Genomic DNA, 23,531 nt, shown 5'->3' on the forward strand with positions numbered 1-23,531 from the left:
GTGTATGTGGCTGGCGCCTTAGCCACTTGAGCCGCAGGCGCTGAGCCAAAGGGTGTGTTTTTAGACATGCCTCCTTACATCTGGCTCAAATGTAGATTCTCGCATATTTCAAGGGAGAGCTGCAGAGATCGCAAAAAACAACAAAACAACAACAAAAAAAAACTCTTGAATTTCAGTGAAAATCATACCAATGTAAATTCAAAAACAGGTTTTGCGTTTTCTGGTTGATTAGTTTTAGAAGCAGTTTCCCTTCCATCATCTGTAAATGTAGGAAAATAGTATGTATTTTATTTCATAAACTGTTACAAGAACTAAAGGAAATAACAAATCTAATGTCTTAGGTAAGGCCTGGAACTTTGTGTGATCTCAAACAATATTAATTTTTCCTTGCTTTATATGGGAAAATAAGGTAAAGAACAGTATGAGTTTTAAAAATTACCAAGGGATGGATCTACCACTCAAAATGGCTGACAGTTGAAGTTACTATATGTTATATATATAAATGTGCATTGAAAAGCATATACACAGTTTTGCTTGAATAGGCAGACCAGATAGTACAGTCTTTTGAAAGTAGGGCCAAATTCTTTGGAGGAGTTGCCATGTAACATGAGATTTCATAGTATTTGCTTTTGATTATTTAGTTCCCAAAACTTTCACCACAAATATGAGAATAAAGGAAAAGAATATGCATAAAGGAACCTGATAATGGTCAAAAAAGACTTGCTTAGTCCAGGCACAGTAGCTCATGCCTGTAATCCCAGTACTCTGGGAGGCCAAGGAGGGTGGATTGCTTGAGCACATGGGTTTGATACCAGCCTGAGCAAGAAAGAGACCCTGTCTCTACTAAAAATGGAAAAAACGTAGGCAAGAGGATCTCTTGAGCCCAAGAGTTGGAGGTTGCTGTGACCTGTGATGACACCATGGCACTCTACCCTGGGCAACAGCTGGAGACTTTGTCTAAAAATAAATAAATAAATAAATAAATAAACAAACACTTGCTTAAACTTGTTGAGTTAGAATAATATGGACATGATACTAACTTTGGATCCTTTTTTGTAGGAACGCTTACCTGCCAATGTCCTGTGAAGGATGTATCCTGGTTTGTGCATGAGTTGGAAAATGTAGTAAAAAGCAACAGAAAAGGATAAAACAAAAGTTTTGAAATATTAGAGGCAATGAAAGCAAAGGCCCCTCTTAAAGAACCTAACAAATGCCTCTGAAACTGAAAGACAGATATCACTGAATAGAAAGCTGTTAAAAATAAATGCATACCAATTGCACTTGGTTAGACAGGAGCTGAAACAAGCACATACCCTTTAGGTAGCTATCGCCCTCTAGTGGTGTATGTTTTATTTTAAAGATGCTGTTATAGCCACATAAATGAAACATCTCTACGGTATCAAGTACCTAGCCTCTTAGTACAGTTCAAACCATTTGATTCTGGACTTTGTTTGTCTCAATCAAATGCATTTTCTGTTTTATAACTCTACCTAGTAATTTCAGTGGTTAATCTGAATTAATTATTGAACATAAGGATTGTGATGGGTTTTCCTGCAATCCATCTGCTAACAAACTGCCCAGATGATAGGTAGGTAGGAATCTTTAAAAAAAGAAAAAAAAAAAAAAAGACTAGCATTGCCTTACTCATATAAATTGGTTCTATACTTATACATGACTGTTTAATTTTTTTAGATCATTAAATCAGTAATTGAATAAGGAAGAAAAGTTACAATTATGAAATTTTAAAACTAAATAGTTCATATTGTTCCTCTAGCTCTTTCCATTTAACTACTTATTCAATCTATTCACTCTAGGGTGTAGGATGTATGGCATCCATATGCCATCAGTTTAGTTTAAACTTTATTTTGTGCCAAACACCAATAGGCACTAGGAATGCCTCACTTGGAGTCTAATCAGGGATCAAAACATTTAGGGCCAGAGAGCAAATATATTACACTTTGTAGGCCACGTTGTTGCCACTGCAGTTACTCAACTTTGCTATTATAGTATGAAAGCAGCCATAAGTATATATGTAAACAAGTGGGTATGGCTGGTGTTTCAATAAAACTTTATTAAAACAGGGAGCTAGCTTGTGGGTTGTAGTTGTAGCTTTCAAGCTCCATAAAATTCACACAAATAAACAGACAACTACAACCCCCCTTTTCTGTTATCTTGTACATTGCTTATTAAAGACATGTAATAATGGAAAAAAATCTTCAGTTTAAGAGTCAGGAAACCTGAGTGTTAGATTCCATATGGCCAGTAATTCAAACATTATGTCAATTATGCTATTTTGTCTAATTCTTACTGTTCTTTATCTTAGTTTTCTTACAAAAGAACAAAACCTAAAATCAACTTTAGAAGACTTCAAACAACAAAAACTAAAAAAAAAAAAACAAACAAAAATTATGAGGCTTTAAATGATATAAACCAATTGCAAAGTTCCTCCACTTCTAAAATTAAGATGCATTAACCTTTCTTTTTTTTTTTTTTGTATCGTTAGAAGACTTCATTAAAAAGCTCTGTGTGTGTGTGTGTGTAAAATTAGGTTTCCACCTACATCAACTTTTCCAGGTGCCAAAGAGTTTTATTTGGACATTGACTTTGAGGACAATAACCTCTGGTAGGAGGCAGGACCCTGTGGGAAGCTGAAAACAAGCCTTGTCACTGTGACAGTGATAAGAAGAGAGAGAAGCCCAGGAAAGAGAAGTGAGAGTTCTCACTGCTTGACGCCTGAGTCATGGCTCCTGGCAGCAGACTTCCTACCTGTAAATGACAAGATGTGTTTCTCAGGCTGTAATTATGACATTCCCAGCCTGCTATTTGACTTTGCTATTCCTTTCTGGCTTTAAAATAATTACTTTAAAATAATTTGACCTCTATTTACAAAAAAAAAAATCCAAAGGAGAGCATATCCTCATTAAATATTTCCATTTTATCTTTCTCAGCTTCTAGATATTGAGTTGGTAGTGAAATCCTTTTCTTTATATTTTTCACCTGAATCATAAAGTTTAATTACAAATTAAAATTAGACCTGTCAATGACACTTCCAGATCCTTCTTTTGCTACATCGTATCCTTCCTGGGGGCAAATCAAGCTGCACCATTTGTGAGCCCAGCGCAGAATGAAATGTGGGGCCCTTGTTCCAAGTTAAAGACCTCAGTGGTAACAGAAGAGCATTAACCCAACCACAAGGCTTTCAGCACAGGGCGTAGGGGACTAGTAACTTGGATGCTTTTGAAACCAGTCTTGATTTGGAGTGTAAATTTTGTGCTCACTTATTTTTGAAGGGTTTTTTTGTTGTTTGTTTTGTTTTTTTAGTAAGCTCCATATTCAGGAATGCACAAAGCTGGAGGCCAGATCCTTTATTTAGCCGCATGCCAGGTACAGGTGAGTCACCTTCTCCATACCATCTGCGGTAAATGACATGGCCTCTGGGGTAGCAGAGAAGCTGTCTCTGGCCTGTCTTGCCAGCCAGGCCTGATATCAATCACAAATTGGGCTCCTAACACGGCAGTCACCATAGGAACCAAGAGGCTAGACTACCTGCTGAGCCCTGTGACTCTTCCTTTCCTCTCTTCCTCCTCCTGTTTTCTGGGTTTAGCCAAGGATATATCCTTGAGAACTATTCAGAATGTCTTTATAAAGAGCTATTTGAATGGTCTTAAAGACACATGTATTTCTTTATATTAAAATATGTTAGAAATACTCATCTGCAATTAAAAACTACTTTGAACATTATAATATAAAGTCAGACATCAAGCTTAGAGATTTTTTTTCCAAAAATAAACACTAATAACAAGAGATATGTGAACTTTCAAAAATCCACCAAGGAAATTAAATAATGCAGACTGATGGTACTGGATTCATTTTCTTCGTTGGATTATTTAAATTATTCTTTTTTTTTTTTTTTTTTTTTTTTAACATTCCAAGTGTGAATATCTTACTCTGATGCATGTGGTCTGGACTTCTGGACTCAGAGACTGTCTGGGTTTTTATCCTGGTATCCACAAGGTACTAGCTGTGTGACCTTCAGCAAACAACTTATTTTCTCCATGCCTCAGTATTCTCTTCTGCATAATGAGCTCATAATATAAATGCTTCATAATATTAATGGAATTGATGGATTTTAATCACTTCAAACATCTAAGTGTGCTAAGTTTATGCTTAGTTCTCATGATAACAAGGATAATAGTAACTATTATCAGCATTATATTGTCATTATTATTATCATCTTGTCCTCAATGGATTCAAAGTGCCACAGAAATATCCTGCATCCTATAGCTCAAGGCTGGAACATAAGAGCCATTCACTATTTGTTGAACGGGTTTATTTGTTTAGATTTTGTGGAGTGTTTTGCATGGGAGATTAAATATCCCCTAATATTAAATTATTCTAAGTAGTTAATGAAAAATAACTGCATCAAATCTTTTTTCTTCATCCACATGTAGTTTACTGGTTAATATAATAGTTCTGTATGTTTTTCTCCAGTAATTCTTAATGCCTCCATTCCCCAGGAAGTATCAGTAAACAGAAATATCCATCCTCTTGTTTTCATATTTAGCAGCAGGGAATCTGGTTAAGCCCTACCCTTGGGAAACTTAGGTAACTCACCTAGCTGTCTGGATAGTTATGTGGACAGCGTTTTTGCTCAATTCCATTGAAAACTTAAGGTTGCATATAGTCTAGGAGAATAAATGACCAGAGACCAGAAATCAGTGACTTCTAAATGCAAAGGGAATAGTTGGTTTGAACGGACAAACTGAAGGTTTAATGAGTAACTAATTAGCAGAAAACATCCATCTTGTCTGCAAGAGGATCTGATGTTGGAGAGCTGCTGTAAACACCCTCCAGGGATTCTCCTGCCATTTTCCTCAATCACACCAACCTTATTATGTTATCTACATAGATAATAAATTCCAGAATTTGTGTAGGCCTCACCTCCAGCTCCTTTTCTGGCTAAATGTCATAGTATTTGTATAACACCAGTATATGTATATGCCTCACCTCCAGTATTCCGGCTCCATTTCTGGCTGAATGTCATAATTCTAGGTTAATGAATAGATAGGGTTTAAATTATCTACAAAGAAACTTTAAACCTCTATAGATTTGACATTGATTGTACCCATTTATGACAGACCAGTATAAATATCTAATGTAAATATTATTCAATGTGAAAACATACATTTTAAGACATATAATTTACCTTTTAAGAATATAATTATATTGACAACACAGTAAAATGAACACAAATTAAATGTATTACTAAAAGAATGTTTTCAAAATAGCTATCTTTAAATCTAATCTAGCTCAAATAGCAAGTTTAGGACACAGCATAATAAAACAAGCCTAATATAAATACAAGTTAAAATTTGGACTGTGATTTTATTTTATTTTTTTTAAAAGTCATTTCCAAGGAATGCTTATCACATAATCGGATAGCTAGCGGGTAAAAATAAGTACCAAAAAGTTAAATGTGCTTTTAACTAAACATTTTAAACTGAAAGTGTAGCCAATGTTCACGTAGCATGAAAGAAAAGGATTCAAGGATTCTACAGACTTATATTAATATTTATTTAAATGTATCTTATATAAGACACACACAGTGACAAGTTGTCTGAATGTGTGAATATTTACAAAATCTAAATTGATATTGTATAAGTAAAGCCATGGATTATACTCACACATGCAAAATTATCTAATTAAATGTATCAGCCTTTGTCTTAATAAACTATATAATAATAATAGTTATAGTATTTCTTTTCATGAGGTCAAGAGTAATATAGATTTTTCCCCATAATTCAAGGATAATGGCTTTACCTGGTTTTACTCTCCATAGCTTATTAAAATGAACATACTTGAGTATAACTGAGTGTGAGATTGAATTCACAAATGTTAGATCACCCTCAATATTTGGGGGATATTGTAGTACAACCTTTTCCCCAAAGTAAGAAGGGTATTAGAAAAAAATAAACCCAAGTTTTTGCTTTTATTAAATTTTAAAAGATTTTCTCATCCTTTCTTTACACTGGGAGGTAAGAATGCTTGACAATCCATTTCTCACCATTTATTGTAAACACTATGGACTTATTTGCTTAAGGAAAACACAATTCTGAGAAAAGTGACAGGGAGCATCTTATCTTTAGCATTGTTTTGATATTTTGTTTCTTTCCTCAATGATTGCTCCAATAAAGGCTGGGGACAAACTGTAAAAGACAATGCATTCCTAAGTATTAGAATTATAATATAAAATTTTGTCCAAGCATCGATATAAGGATTTACTAAATCTTTCATTTGAATTTTACTGTTGCAGCGACAGTGCCGGCAGCTGCTTCCTTTCATCGCCATCGGTTTATTTACGTGGCTTTTAGTCACTCGCTTGAGTGCTATGATTCTATGTTCCCATTTATTTCAGTAATCAGAAAAATATCGGAATTAGTTCTTTGAAGTTGTCTTTGGATCAAAGTTTTCTGAAATGAACAGTTCACCTTACCCGCCAGGAAGTAACCTAAAATGGGGGTGGCCCAGCTATAGCAATACCTATTAGCGATTATTAAATCTTCAGCCCAATTAACTTGATTTATCTGAGGAGACAGCACTGTGGAGCTCGCCAAACAAGCGCTGGAAGTAACGGGTCAGAACTCTGTGCCTGCTCCTGGTCGGGCTACCTGAGTAAGACTAGGTTAGACTTATCACTCAGCAGTCCACTGCGAAAGACAATAACTCACCAATGCATCCAAAAGCTCCTTCTCCTATGTGATTATATTTTAAGATACTCTATGCTATAGTCATATAGAGGGCATACTATTTACTATACACTGTGAAAATTAAAAAACAGGGTCCAAAAACATTTGAAAAACATGTTTCTATATATTTAAAGAAGCACATATCTTATACTTAATTATATATGAGGTGCATTTTTTATAAAGTATTATGGGTTGTAAGAGCATTTATGATTTTAATAAAAAAAATTCTATGAAGATTGAAATGATAGGCTACTTTTACATATTTTGTGTTTCCTCTAGCCTCCAAATATGCATATAATTTCTAGTTAGGAACCAAATATTATTTTAAAAGACTCATTCTAACTTATCTCGAAGGTCAACATTACGGAAAATTTTAATTGCTAAATGAATTTAGAATGTACACATCATATTACAAATACATGACCCAGTGTAGGCTTAGATTATCCTAAATAATGTTTCAAATTGATTTCAATTATATATTGACAGAACACTTACTTTTATTTATTTTATATTTCTAATTCAAAAAGAAAAATTATTTTAGAAAATTTAGAAAGTATAATGGACAAAAAAAAAAAAAGAAAGAAACTAAAAATGACCATAATCTTACACAACAGATTCTATAAACATTTTAAAGGAAACATTATAGAAAAACAATTTTGCTAAAATCAGCCCTTTCTGGTACATGACTGATTACTTTAAAAAATAGGAGATACTGATTACTTTTTCACTGCTTATTGGACAAACTAACTCAATCGATCACACTTTAAAGAATTACTTGATGCCAAAATATAATTTCTTTTTTTTTTTTTTTTTTTTTTTTGCAGTTTTTGGCCGGGGCTGGGTTTGAACCTGCCACCTCTGGCATATGGAGCTGGCACCCTATTCCTTTGAGCTACAGACACCTCCCCCAAAATATAATTTCTGTCAATGTAAAATTTCTCAGTTTATTCATTAAACCAACTTTTCAGAAAAAAAGTTGAGTTTATACATACAGGATCTGTTAAAACACTTGAGAAATTTTATGTCTATAATGTCTCTTTCAAAATTCTTTAGTATGATTACTATTATTTTAATGTCATTATCATCTTTATCAAAGTCTAACTCTGTATCAGTCTGCTCATTTCAACACAACTGGGTGAATATATCTGTATTGTAAGAGAGTATTTGCAATTAATTTAATAAATAATTTTTTCATTTTGTCTTTTTGGGAACTTTTACAATTCCTGGAAAATTTGGCACAGAAATTGTGAGTCATGCCACTATAATATGTCACCTTTATCATAATTGTTTTTTAATATTCACCTCCCTAAACCTATTTTGTACCCACTGAAATATAAAACATTTCAGAATTCTTCATATTCTATAGAAATGCATGTTTGTTTATGTTGGAAATTTCCTGATTTCAAAGTTAGTTGGTTTCACTGTGTATCTGACAGTTTAATGAGTGGATTCCACTAGATAACTACAATCTTCCTATACACCTTTAAAAGGGAATTGTTAATTCATACCTTCAATTTCTAAAGCAATCTGCACATTTCTAAAGCAATTTTAACTATGACAGCTATCTATAGAAAAAGGCAATGGACTTTGAAATTTAGTTTATTTCAATAATACTATGCATAAAATACTTCTAGTCTGTATTTAGACTGATCTCCTGAGAAGTGTGTTGAGAGGGTGAAGAATTCTGGTCATTGTATGAGTGATGCATTCAAAGTACAAGTAATAATAAACAAATAATCCAATATAGAGTATAATAAAAATGATAGTAATTTAAAGATTTTTAGCATTTTTTACTTAACCTTTGGGGAAACTGTTTTCACAATATATTTTCTGTCCATCTTGCTCTTTGATCGCACTGATAACAAGTGAGAGAAATGAACAAGAGCTCTGAGCACGCAGAAAATTTCTATCTCTAAGTTCTCTGATGGCCCCATGCAGTTCCCGCCCCCCACTGTTTGGATTAAAGAGCCTGGCCCACTTCACTTACATACCATGTTATCCAGTGATATGTTGAAGAGACTGTAATCCTCATCAACATATTATGGATAAAGTGAAAACATGTTTAGTCAGACAGCTTAAAGAAAAGGTGCTTGTATAGAAGGCCTACATATTCTTGGATCCCTGCTCGAATGATAGGTGATCCGATCACCAGTGAGTATCGACCACCAGAGCTGAAACCTGGGGCATAGCATATGAGAAGACCTAATTAGATATCTCTACCCAACAGCACAAAGATAAGGAAAGAATCCACTAGATTCTCCTTATAGGAGAGTCTGAACTCACAATACATACAGCAACAAGAACAAAAGAAAAAGAAAGAAAAAAAAGAAAAACAGAGAAAAAACTCAAAACAACGCTGGAAGTGGTAGATGCGCAGAAGTCAGCTGTGTCTCAGAATGAAACTTAACAACAGCATCTGACCAACATGCTATAGTCTACTCTCACATTTGGTGAGATCTGGTTATAGAAAAGAAAACTCCCTTTCCACAGAAACTAATAAGGGAATAAATGATTCTCCTAGGGTTTTTTAGACTTTTCTGACAATTTCTATCCAGGCAATTGTGATGATGCCAATTCTCAAGAATAAAGACAACTTCAAGAACTCAGTCAATTCTAATTTGGATTTCTGCATTACCTTGAGCACAATCTTTTGCACTATCTATAAGGGGATGCTTTATTGAATAAATGAAAAATGTGGCTGTAAGATGAATTCTTAACCTAGACAAAGGAGTGATCGTTTACAACAGTGTGGTATTTTACATTTGTGTATAACCAATGAACAGACTAACTGTTCACTGAAATGGCCCAAAGCTGTCTACTGTTCAAGCACTCAAGAGGATTAGTTAATTGCCCACTTTATGTAGTCATCTAAATATGCAAGAAAAACTAATTTTTTAAAAATAATTCTCACAAATTTAAATGTGCGGATAATTAAAATGAGCTTCCCTTAAATTTTATTGCAATTTTGAAATTTTTCTGAAGACTCATGGCTATGTGCCAATTCTTTTTGCCTGTTTTAGGTATTTGTCTTTAGAAACCTACAGTCTCCTTTTCCGTTTTACATGCAATGTCTCTTCAATTTTCGCCAAAAATAATATTTTACAAAATTTTCCTTGTTTTCATATGCACTTTCGGCTAAGAAAAATTGAAAAAGCAAAAACAAACAAAACTGTTTTCTGTATTTGCACTTTTATCTTTTTTTGTTCCTTGGGAAACTTCTGTCCTGGGCAGGTGGACAACTTCAGTGACTGGCAGGCAATAGTTGAAAGAACTGTACAAGGCAAGTGATTGCTGCGTGGGAGCAGACGCAATAGATTGCCTTGGACGGTTCTCTGGTCCTCAGGCACCAAGCAGCTACTCTGACCTGCAGACTTACTTCATGTTACCAAGTGCCAGCCCCTAGAAAGTTCCTCATTTCTTTTAGAGTAGCTTGCCGAATGGCAGCCTGATCAAAGCAATCTAATACGGCTTAAGTACCACTGGTTGACATTTTGCATTCTTTTATTGCTTTCCATTTTTATCTACATTAAAAAAAATGGTGATAACTGATATCCAGTTGATCTTTTCATTCTGGTAATAAAATGATAGTACAAAGATCTTATTATGCACTGCAGACATCCATCAAAGCACATTTTCCAATAATGTACTACTCCGAGTGTTTCTTCCCTATATCCAAGTCAAAGGGAGGTTAAGTACCTGCCCTTACATTCCCTTCATTTTTAAGACTTGGGCACTGAACTGCAAATAGAAGTTGAACTTCAACCCTTGACGCTTTGTTCACATTGTGTTATCTGTAATTTTGTTTTCTTTGCATCTTTAGATAAACCATTTTCTGTGGGGAGTAAAACAATGAGTTGGAAGGTCTGCCTACTAAAATATTTTTTAAACCCTAGAAAGTTTTTATGCTTGTAAGAAAACAAAAGGAAAGAGCGTAGGAGAAAGCAACATCAGAAATGGAGAAGGAAGAGGAGGAAATCTTGGTAGGAAGAGCAGCCAGACAGGACGAGAAACACAAGTGTAAGGTGCAAAGAAGCCAAATAATGTGAACAAGCCGAACAAGCCCCAGAGATCACGAGATTATTAAAATCCGTTCTCACATGCGTGCAGAAGTGGCCCCCAAGTCAAGAAGGACATTCTGAAATTATGTCATTGTTTGAGGAAAACCAAAGAATAAAACAATAATATAAATCAAAAAACAAGGGCCTCCCTGCATCCACTACACATTTTAAGTAGTTATTTACGTGACAATTAGAACTCAACTATAGTTGATAGGAACAATTGTAGTTTTCCAAAATTCAGTGTATTTAAATCACAAAAGATTATAGCACCAACAATTTTTAAGGTTACTAGAGGAGAGAAAGAAAAAGAATAAGACTATTTAATCATGCAATACACCACTAAAAAGGCCAAAAAAATTATAGAGAAATTCATAGTCTGACGATTTTAGAAGTATTATTTGAAATTACTGAGCACCAAAGTTGAAACAGACACTATCTTGGTAGCTCAGGGATTGATATCAGGCTGTGCTTTGGCAGACACAATAACGCAGAGTTAAGACCAAAGTCTTATACAAGACCCTACTGATAAGGCACTGGAAAAAAAATCTCACTGACAACAGAAAATTCTTTTTGCATTCTTTAAAGTTTCTAAAAAGACTTATTAAAGACTTAATACCATGGACCAGGCAACAGACTGTAATACCTTCACCTTTTCATGCAAATAATTCATGTGTTAGTCCCAAAAGCATTTTGTTCAGTCTGATTTGAGGTCTCAACCATAATTTGTTCATATTTATTTTGTGTTAGTATAGAATTCTATGATTATTTTTTGTGAAAAAATTTATTTTTTTCTTTGTTAATTAAAATAGCGTTTCTACTTTGTGTTAAAAGAACATGACTTTCCATTGCTTTCCATCCAATTTATTTATTTATTTATATTTTTTTTTCTTGCAGTTTTTGGCCAGGGCTGGGTTTGAACCTGCCACCTTTGGCATATGGGGCTGGTGCTCTACTCCTTTGAGCCACAGGCACTGCCCTTCCATCCAATTTATTAAAGTGTCCATTATTGTTTAGGGAAGAAACCAGCTGCATTAAAAGATGGTGTCCCTTTTAGTAACTTCTGTATAAAATGCTTGAACCATGATGGAAGAGACAAGGGTCATCCAACGGTCCTTTGATTCCCGTCCTTGACACGAGTAGAGAGCCACAGATAACACACCTCTGTGCTCAGCCCTCTATGAATCTTCAAAAACTGACTTAAATCTAATTGTAAGCTGTGGATCACAACCATACTTTAGCCTTGCTGTAACCTAACAAACGTCAATGAACTGACATTGGACTGGGGTTGTATGCAGTTAGTATTCCCTTGTAATCGGAAAGATCAAAACCTGTATGTTGACATTGAAATGTCCACTATTCATAGAGATGGCTCTTTGTTAAAAAGTACCCTATCACACATGAAAATAAGCTTTTTATTTCTAAAGGATAAAAGGCTCTTTTCTTCTTTTTAAAGATTCTTGACAGCATTCCCTCTCAGGGAGAAGAATGGTGGCAATAAGGAATCTGATAGAGATAGAATGTAGATCTGCCCTTTCTCAGAGAAAACTTCACAAAGGGCAACACCCTAGCCAGTCTGTGGAAGGTTCTGTTGTTGTGTAGAAAGAGGAGCAGCTGAAAAAGAATCAGATCTGCCACCTTGCAAAGTCACTTTCAATATATGCAGCCAGGTCTTTCCCCCTCTTCACCCATTACCCACTCTTCAACATCAAAGTTTGGCTAGCCTGATGCTTATATATTTTCTTTTCCATACTTGACATGGAAAAGTATTAGAGCAGAGAAATTCTAAGTAAATGTATAGACATTTTTCTGGGAAATTTCCATTCCAATGCATTAGCATTTAATGTTAATTCTCAATGTAAGATAACTATTTATATTGTAGTTTATTTCCTGTGGTAGAATTCTTAAAACATATCACCTGATGTATTCCTATTAATCTCCCAGTGCAAGTGATGTCTCAGATAAGGTTCAGTTTTTAGAGAGAGTGGTGTCCTACAGCTGCGATTTAATGGATGTGCATTAATGTTCTCAACTTCAGACAAATCTATGGCTGACAGAGGATACACATAATAAATCAGTCTTTCATTAAACTTGGAGCCAAATTGAGATACAGATATTTTTAATTTATTTTGTATTGAGTAGGAGATGCACTCTAGGTAGAAATCTCTACTTATTTTATCACTGAGTTAGGACTGTATTACTCGATATATAAATTCCTGTCTTTCCAGAGTTGGGTCTGCTTTCCAGAAGCTGGGTTTTCTACTACATCTGCCCACTATTCCCAATAACACAAAGACAAAAGGATATGAAATTGTTACCTGGTCATTCACTGAATGTTCTTTCCCGTGACTGCTGTCAAATTAAGGCATTTGCAGTCCCGTCCAAGGTGGACACTGAAAACTCACAACCACGCATTTAATTCAAGAAATTTAAATGTAACCCACACTCTTCAAAAAGGGAAAAAATTTCACTAGCCAGCAAAAACCTTTGTCCTCCAGGGTAGTATTCTGTGAAATATCCAGAGGAATACAAAGACTGTCCTCAATATTGGAGTTTCATGATAAAAGCCAAACGAGGGTAAGAGGGGTAATTATACCACATACCTTTATAATTTTTAACTTTTTGATGCAGCTATAGAACAGAGAATCACATTTTCTTAGGTTAATTGCCACAAATTGTGCTAGAACTCACATAGTTACATTTCACAAATTTTAAAATCCAAGCTTTATTCTATGCTTCATATAAATAAAATTTTAAAAGTATATAAAATAGAAGCCTAGAAAGAAATATTTTCTCCATATGGACATTTTAAGATTCAGGAAGTAACAAAAAAATCTGTAGCTACATTGAGACAAAAATATGGCCTTGAGAGAGAGTGTTTGGGGAGTGTTATGGTTCCTGCATTTTATGCCCCAAAGCTGAAAGCAATCTGGACCATGGTATTAGACCTGCAAAATGTGTATTTCTTTTCAGAAAGTGTGGAAGTAAGAGGGTTGCAGAGCAGATGATATTTACTTGAAAAATTCCATTTGTATGGAAGATTTAAGAGATCATTTTCAGGAACTATTCTGTATGAGATGATTTTTAATGCCTGGCATATCAGTTATAACTTATTGGTTTAATTTTTAAGACATCAAAATTAATATACATGCAAATATGGCCACTCCATATTATTATTCTTTATAACTTTCAGAACCCAGATTTATTATTCTAAAATTCACCCCTGGAAACAACAAGGGAAGGTTGAAAAAATGGCCAATTTAAACAAAGCTATATGGTGACAAGTCTAAGTAAAATAATGAGTTGTTAAATGTCAATGACCTTTTTAATTGCTGTGATTGGACAGACTTGTATTTTTGCTACTTTAAAATAGGTATTAAAGTATGTAAACTAAAAATACAAGTTGTAGGAAGGACAGTTTTAGAAATAGTGTATGTTTTATCATTTCTCAAGTTTAAGACCAGCGTTCTGTTCCTCAGCGTACTCATTGGCGTCTGCAAACACAGCCAATGGTTTGGAGAGCAGACTCCATTCATTCCTATTCAGCATTTCCCTGAGGACACAGAAAAGTTGTTTTACTGACTACGACAATGAGACATTAGAAGTGTGTTAGTATGATTTTATTTAAGTAGCTAACTCCTATGTTATCACTGAAGATTTCTTAATGTGATCAGCAAAACCTGGAAAGAAAGACCTAAACATTTCTGTAAGGAAATAAAATACATTTACTCTTAAGATAATGCTATAGCTCAAAATAAAATCACAGTCCTCGTATTTCTTCAGCTGGTCTCTAGTTCAGATTCAGATAAAACTCAGTCCATGCATCTTCTGAGTCATCATTGGCATGCATGTCACAAAGCGAAGGGTTTTGGTTACTTTTGCAGATATATGATTAGGATGTAAAAATTCATTACATAAATATTCTTAATATTCAAGGAAGAACGTTTTAGACAAGTACTTTTCTATAAATATATAACATGGAAGAATCTATCGCCAATATAAAATTTTAGTTACGTTTAGAAGGATTTGATAGTAACTCTCAAAGTGGGAGACATTAAATATATTTTTTATATATTTGAGTTAAAAAATATAAACAGAAGTAAATAAGACCCATAGTATTTTCTTCTACTTGAAGAAAACTACCGCAGTCCCAGGTAGAGCAAAATACAAATGGCACTTGCAGTACCTGAAGGTCTACAGAGGTGTTTGCACCTTCTGCTGCAAATACTTGTCACCTCTTTGCCCAGTTAGAAGTAGGAACTGCAATGAAAAACTCTTCATCTGTTCATCTGTATAGTTTTGAAAATGAATTTTTACAATCCAGATGATGGACTGGTATACTTCCAAAGTCGTTTATGAGTTTCATAAACACATTTCTCTTCCTCTCTCACTTCTTTTTCCCTTGACTAGCTTACATCATAATGGAGGAACAACATTTTAAAAATTTTGAATAGGCACTTACTGGAATTACAGTTAATCCTGATACAATCTAGATGGGGAAGAATAGATGAAAAATGAAAATTTATCCTTCAAGGTAATAGCTGCAGACATCCAATAAAATCACAGTCCACCCTTCCGGGGACAGACACATGCAAATATGGCCACTCCATGTCATTATTCTTTATAACTTCTAGAACCCAGATTTATGGTTATAAAATTCACCATTGGAAACAACAAGAGAAGGTTTAAAAGATGGCCAGTTCAAACAAAGCTACATGGTAACAAATCTAAGTGAAATAACGAGTTGTTAAATGTCAAAGATGCTCGGCTTAGACTGGCTGCAACTTTCTCCCCATTTGTGAAAGAACATGTCACTGTTTTCAGCAAAATTAAAAAGTGCTCCGTCACCATGGGGTACAGTGCAAGCTCAGCTAGGCTCAGACATCTTGGACCTCTAGAATCTAACATCCCACAAAGGCCAACAGAATCCTTCAGATTTGCACTGGCTGAATGGAGAGCAAGTTAAAATCATTCTCATCTCTCACTAATGTTTTGTTCTGTTTTTAAATTTTATTTGCTGGGCATAGAAATTGGCTGGATTCCATACTTTGTATGAATTGGAGGAGGAAAGAAATGACTCTCTGTCTTCTTTAGAAACTCTGGTGCAAAAGAATAGTCATTATTCGTAATACGCAATACTATGCCTCTCTCAGAAGCTAACAATGTTATCTCTATGTGACAAGTGTCATGGTTAACACGGCTATTGATTTTCCCTTCTTATACTTGTTTCATATGAAAGTAGCTACAATAATAACAGAATGTCTGGTGTAATTATAGTGGTTCCCTCTAAAAGACTACATGGAATAGCTCCTGTTTGTTTTATATAGAGATATAGATCTGTTTGGTTTCAGTTTTAGTAGTTAATGCCTTTGGGGAACATGAAAAATATAAACCTAGATTCTGTTTCCATATAGCTGAGTTTGTCATGTGTCGTCAACCGCATCAGAAAAGTGGTTGCAAACAGCCAAGGACCAGCACCTACACCGCTCTTTCTACAGAATGCTTTGCTGTTGAAAATTTCCCATGGGGGCTTCCACTTTGGCTAACAGGCCCTTTACTGCAATTAGGCAATTTATGTTGATTGTCTTGTAGTAACCTGTCATTGACACTAGAGGGAACTCTAACAGAACAGTAAGTGAGGTGCTCTGTGTTTAGTGTTTTAAAAAACCTGATTATTTAACTTACTTTCACTAATATTAGTTAAAAGTAATTATATGCAATAAGCTACCAATGGGACAATTTTATATTGTATGAGTTAGCATTCTGCCCAGCACAATTTGGAAATGTAGGTGTGTTTTCCTCAAATACCTTACCAGGTTTTACTACTCTTTTTGGAAATTTATGGGGTTTCAAATTTTATTTTTATCTCTCTGATTATTCATTTCTGTATGTGTTTAACACTTTCAGGAAATACAGTAAAACCTCATAAATTTTTACTCCTCTTATTTGGAGTTAAGGTTAATAGTGAAACTTATTGGGCAGAATATTAATTCTTCAGTATGAATAGAATTATTCTTTAAAAAAAAAATCTTTAAAAATATATATAAGCAAGATTTTGAAAGGCCAAGTTCCTTCAGTAAGAAAACTAATTTCAGGCACTTCATATACATTCATGGCACAATTTGCATGAAAGAAGTGCTAATTATGGCTAATTCGTATTCATCATTAAAATAAGCCTAGTAAGCCCTTTCCTGGACAAGATCTTTCCAGCTATCAATTGTGTTTTTGAGTGTAAAGCTATTAATTGAAAATGATAAAAAACAGCTTACATTTTTTTAAATCTACAATGTAAGACTTTTTCTTGACTCAGCTTGGCTTTTCCCCATAATTCAACCCGACTGGTGAAGTTTTGCTGTGGTGACACTGTGTTGATACCACAGGAAAGCATTATCTTTCTGTAGAGGAGCCTGTGTCTTCCGTGTTCTCATGGCTGTTTGCTGAGGGCCGCAGACTTTGGGCATTGAAGGGTCACGGATCGTTGTTTGATAGCAAACTGTCACCACACCGTACACCAAAACAGAAAAGATGAGGTACCACAGAGGGGAAGATTCAAAGGAGAAGCCCAAGGAAAAGAGTAAGAGAACTGTCGGTCTAGAAACAGAGAAGAAATTGGATACTTGGTGTGACTGTTATCTAAGCAAACAGATTTTTATTTATCTGCAAGGAAATCATTTATAACCAATTAAAATGTCAGTAAATGTAACAACAGGAAATTCGGTTTGACGTATCGTCAGGCCTAACAATTTATATTTTTCATTAACTTCATTGGTAAGTTACGGCTTCCCTTTTAAGAACCCTCGGTGGTAGGAATCACAAAACGGTAAGTTATGTTAAACATAACAACAACAACAAAAATAAATAAAAAGATGCCCAAACAAACCTAGATTATTTTAAAAGATGGAAATAAGACCATTAAGTGTTTTAACTTTCCATGGCAGACAGGCTATTTGATAAATGCTTGCAGGCAAAACTGAACAAAAAGTGAAAAGTGTTAGTTCAGTGGGGGAAGGCAAGTTGTTACCTAGATTGACCGTCAGTTTCACACGCCCAGCATCGAGCTCCAGGCGCAGTGTGTCTGCCGAGTCTCTAGATGTGGTTGCCATTAGAATCCCGTATGCACGCTGGGATCGGAACCTTAAGGACACGTCCTCGGCCTCCGTGTGCATGACCACTGGGAGCTGGATTTTCATAAACATACTCCCATCATAGCTCAATACCGTTGCCTCTATAGACGGAAAATGAACAGAAAGTTCTTGGTCAGTAGAGTGCATTTATACTTTGGAAAAGAAAAGGGTGATCTAGTAAAGACTTCTAGGTGGAATATAATACTACAACATCTGCTCATCTTCAGAAATAAACATTTGTTTTTAGAAAGTGGAAATAAAAGTCACAGTAAACAAATGTTAGCAGTTCCTTTTTTGTTCCCATTACACTTTGCACCTCTCGCATTAATCTTATTGGATATTAATGCTTATATGTGTCTCCCTTCTCAAATACAGAGATCATATTCTTTTGCATAGTCACAGAGTAAGCCTGGTCTGAGAGACCAGCACTTATTTAATGCATATTTACATATTAGTATGGAGAGCCCCCCAACTAGCTCAATGTTGCCTTGGTTCTGAATTCTTCCTCTGCAAAGTAAGAGGGCACTAGTACTAGAAGGCCACTTAACCTCATTGGCTTGCCTTAAAAATTCATAGGCTAAGAGAAGTTACTATTGTCATTTTTTCAAAATTTCTGCCCTAAATGATTTTTTTAAGAAAAAAATCTTTTTAAAAAAAATTTAAAAGGGACTATGACTGACACAGAGGACTTAGGTTACTTCACTCTTGCCAAAAGAGAATGGAAAAAGTGACATTAGCAAACAGATGATGCTTCTTTTGAGGCATTATGTTTAACAAAGTAATTTTTACAAAGGCACAAAGTATAGTTACATTTTAAAGCTGATTCACAGATAAGGGGTAACTGAAAAAGTTATTTATAAGCACAATCCTACTGTCCTAAATATATTAAATTATCACACCAATGTCAATAGCAATGTGCCTTGATTATACCGAATGAGAAGGCAGATGGGGCTGAGGAGACTGGAAAGACGTGTGTTATTAAACCCAGGTGCATGGTCTTTACAAGAAAGTTACTCATGTGACATTAAATACACGAAGAACTGAACAGAGAAACTGTTCATGACAAAGTAACTGCTCTAAGAAACAGCACCCCTTGGTGTTACCCACCATATGGCAGTGAACTGTGCAAGACAAGTATGAGTCATTTTGCTTTCTCATTGGTTCCAATAACTCAGAACTCCATTTAATAAATAAAAAACCACCTGGAACTAAAATAAACTAGGCAATTCTCATTATTTTTCCCATTTACATGGCACAGCAATTAACTTCACTGATACAACTCTACTCATCATTAAGGCTCTATTTGAAGTGGTGGCCTTGCGAGTTTCTTTCAGAAAGTCAAGACCATCAAATACTTTTTCTGCCCGACTTTGACTGGTACTTTTTGCCATCATGGGGTTGAACGTGCATCCAGAACCCCAGCGTGCTGAGTGTTTCAAGTCCCATCCTTGGCTCCCTTCTCTTTTCCATCTACCTCTTGACGTACGAGATTTTGGTCAACTATCAATTCCCACTCTCCTCACGCTCATCAATAGTCCAGATTTCACTGCTGAGTTCTGTCACCAATTGCCTGTTCGATGTCTCCAACTGCAATATGATACCTTTCTAAACTCTTAATTCACTCCCTGTAAAATGAATAAACTCAAAACGTGCTCCCTTTCCAATTTTCACCATCTCAGTAAATGGTATTCTCCCATTGTTGAGACCCAAACATTTCTGACTTTTCTCTTGCTTTCTCACCATGTCCAATCTATTTTCAAGTCTACAAGTCTCTAATTTCAGGCTCTAATTTCAATCCATATCTCAAATCTATGGCACTCAGCTTTGCCCCTGTGATAGTTCTCTTAATGGCATGAAGTTCTACTCTTTCCCCTACACCCAGCAGCCAAGCTAAACTTCTAAAAAAAAGATTCTCTCTGTCTACTGCTTAAACTATACCCCTCCCCCAATAATTTCCTACTGTAATTAGAAGACAACCTGCACTTCTTCTTTTAACCCACAAAGATCAGTATGACCCCCACCCTGCTTTAGTGAGCTCCAGACACACAAATTTCATGCTTCCTTTGAAGATTTGCACTTGTGGATCCATCTGTCTTAAAACGTGCTACCCCAGAACGTTAAATGGTTGGTTCCTTGGCATTTAGGTTTCTGGTCAACTGTTATTCCAGAGAGGCCTCCTCTTATTTCCAGTTATTCTATATCTGTTGATCACTTCATTTTTAAAAAGTACCATTTCTTGATTGTATAGTATTTTCTGAGTTTGATCTGAGAGTATAAATGTCTTTAGGGCAGAGATTCATCTTTCAGACACATTGCTCTATCAGCACCAAGTGCTCCCCAAATGCCAGACACATAAGTGAGCCTCAATAAATAGTTATTAAATTGACAGTTACATGTATGTGTGTATATGTGTACATATATATGCATATATATATATATATATATATGCACACACAGACACACACACACAGAGGGTGCCAAAAATGTATACACATTTTATGAAAGAAAAAACTATATTGAATTTGTAATACTTAGCTCACATTTGACTTTTGCAATTATAAGAATTGCTCAAACATGACTGGTATTCATCTTGTGTTATCAGAATATATTGACCATTATAATGTTGATATGTTATTTTCCTTTCTTAAACTCTGTATACTTTTTTAGTACCCCCTCCCTCTCTACACACACACACACACACACACATATACACATATGTGTATATATGAAAAAGCTTATTTCAAATTGGGTACCAAGCTTACATAAATGCTCATCAAATAAATTAGGTATTTATTCCATTTTAACTTAATGGAATAAGTTAATTTGTGTCATGTGTGTGAAAAGAAATATTTTAAACAGTCTACTTTAAAGGTTAAAATTGGGCTGAAAAGACAGTGTGTATTTCTCAAAATAGGGGCCCAGGGTTACACAACGGCCTATGTGCTAAGAAAATGACATGACTTTCTTAAAATATGGTGGTTCTACATCGTATCACATATTGTTCCAATTAGATGAGACGTTTCCTAAATGTTAGAAAAATCACCCAAACCAGAGGCTAATGTAGATATTCAAGTTGTAGTGTCTCAAGAAATAATTAAACATGATTATAAAGTTGTAGTGAACGCTGCAAAAAAAATGTGTTTGTGGTATAATTTTAAAAGAAACTTTATCTTTACTTTTCTAAACTATAGCCAATCACGGTCATTATCTACAAGGCAAGAAATACCTGATAAAAGTTTAAAAGCCAGTATCAATTGTTTAGTTACTTTGGTATCACATAAAGAAAGTTACTTGGGTATCACATAAATAAAATCATGAAAACCATGTTATTCCCCTTCTATTTATTTAATCTGTACATCTAGTTTCTATTACTGAATAATCATATATATATATATATATTTTTTTTTTTTTTGCAGTTTTTTTGGCTGGGGCTGGGTTTGAACCCACCACCTCTGACATATAAGGTCAGCACCCTACTCCTTTGTGCCACAGGCGCTGCCCTGGATAATCATATTTGAAACCCTATTATTCTATGAAAAGTAGCTTAATTTGATTGAACACTAAGCCGGGGCATATCCTTTTAGAAATACAGATGACTGACAATGATTCCTGAATACACTGTGCAATACAGCTTAGATAGGAAAATAATCAGAACCATTGACCTTTAACACTCTCTAAAAGCTGCAGGACCAACACAACTTAATAAAATAATAAAACTTGAGTGCCCCTGAGTGGCATTTTAAGTAATTCTCAATGTGAAAATAACTTGTTGATAAATGAGAAATGAAAGCCTCAGCGAGTCCTCATAATTACAGTTAATGTTTAATTAGAGAAGATGTGGAAAGTGCACAAGGTCGTCGTCTAGAGTTTCCAAATAAACAGTAAACAGCATTCTGATATTTGCAGGTTATGCTATTTGACAGCATCCCCTCACATTAGTAAAATTATTTTGCCATTTAGAACATAAAAGAATCCTTAAAAGGCTAATTTCAGTACAACGCTTCCCGGTGGGGGCGGAAAACAGCTTCAACTTTGTCTTCTAGATCTCCTTCTCCCTTGTCATTAAGTTTGATGAATTTGCTTTTCTGCATTATTCCATGCTGCAGTCTAAAGCGTACACCTGTGCTCAGTTTTGCCGAAAGGCAGTCACATATTGTGATCAACGATGAAAATCAGACAGGAAGCCAAATTATATTGCTCTGACATCTGTCCCTCCATCTGTGAGAGTTTTAACAAACAAGTACAAAGTAGATTATATCAAAGCTCTTGTTTTAAATATAACCGAGAATAATTTCTATATGATCCAGTCTCCACAAATTCTCAGTTTTATTACAAGGAAAGCAGAAGTGAAGATGCTAAATTTAACTTACATTCACTGAGCATTATTTCTGGATTATTCTTTCTTACAGGACCTTTGCTTAGGACCTTTGCTAACTTAGGCAAAGTACTATTTTTCTGTTTGTCTACGTTAGCAAATATTTTGTTCTTTTTTATAAAACCCTTTACTTTCTTAATGCAGGATGAAAATGTCCTATGATTGCAACATCATTCCCCACGCTTCAATATCCAAGGACCTGAACAAGTTTTTAATTACTTTGAATAATTATCTTCACAAATTATGAATTATTCTCCTATAAAACATAGAATAAAACAAAAACTTTGTAAGTACTCTTTTTATTCATTTCAAGATTTGCTGATCATCTCATTTGATTAGCTTTATGTGATCAGAATGCATATGGAGGGCGGTGCCCGTAGTTCAGTGGGTAGGGCGCTGGCCACATACACCCAGGCTAGAGGGTTCAAACACAGCCTGGGCCGGCTAAACAACAATGACAACTGCAACAAAAAAATAGCTGGGCACTGTGGAGGGTGCCTGTAGTCCCACCTACTTGGGAGGCTGAAGCAAGAGAATCACTTAAGCCCAAGGGTTTGAGGTTGCTGTGAGCTGTGAGGCCACAACATTCTACAGAGGATGAAATAGTGAGACTCAAAAAAAAAAAAAAAAGAACACATCTGTACAAGAAACTCATTTGAAGCTCTTTCTCTGGACTTAGAAACTCAGAGGGTCCTGCCTGCTCTGTGTTTACCCAACTAGGACATACCTGGGAGCTGGACAGAAGCCAGAGTTTGTGGTATTGAAAATGACAACCATCCCATATATCCCTGGCTCTCAGGATGTGCCATAATATAAGCAAGGAAATGAATTCTGAAAAGCAAAGACTTCTTAAAATACACTCAGGTGGTCCAGAAAGAGGAATCACCCCAAACGACCATTTTCTCCTCAACGTATATCCAATCTGGAGATAAAGAAAGCCTTGGAAATTTATAGGCTCCTGTCACATAAAAACGTGTGGCGAATTCCAGCGACGAAGTCTGCTATTAAGTTCTCATTTGCAAATCTACATATGCTTGCCATCTCTCCTAATTATTTCAATATATAAATATTCCCTTTCCTCCATTCTGGCTCAGAAAGCTCTACCATTTCCATTTTTATTTTTGCCATATGTAGTAACAGAACATTGCCACAGGGTGGTACACCATGCATATTTAACAGAACGTTTTTGTAATTCATGTGGCAGTTGAGTTATATCCTTTTCTAGCTTCAC

General features: G+C 35.2%; 1 protein-coding gene across 4 annotated transcripts in view; it reads right to left on the reverse strand.

Moving 5' to 3' along the window:
* Nucleotides 1-23,531, reverse strand: part of NRXN1 (neurexin 1) — a 690,023-nt gene that overhangs the window by 587,972 nt on the left and 78,520 nt on the right. For 3 of the 4 annotated variants that reach the window (XM_023512121.1, XM_023512126.1, XM_023512120.1), the window contains 2 exons: nt 17,823-18,026; nt 15,264-15,290 (listed from right to left, as the gene is read on the reverse strand). In XM_023512121.1, the coding sequence (XP_023367889.1) occupies nt 15,264-15,290; nt 17,823-18,026 (231 nt within the window). The remainder of the gene's footprint in view (nt 1-15,263; nt 15,291-17,822; nt 18,027-23,531) is intronic. The other variant, XM_023512122.1, reaches the window with a different exon arrangement.

Source organism: Otolemur garnettii, unplaced genomic scaffold (assembly GCF_000181295.1).
Source record: "Otolemur garnettii isolate 467f Iridium unplaced genomic scaffold, OtoGar3 scaffold00024, whole genome shotgun sequence".
Classification (NCBI taxonomy): Eukaryota; Metazoa; Chordata; class Mammalia; order Primates; family Galagidae; genus Otolemur; species Otolemur garnettii.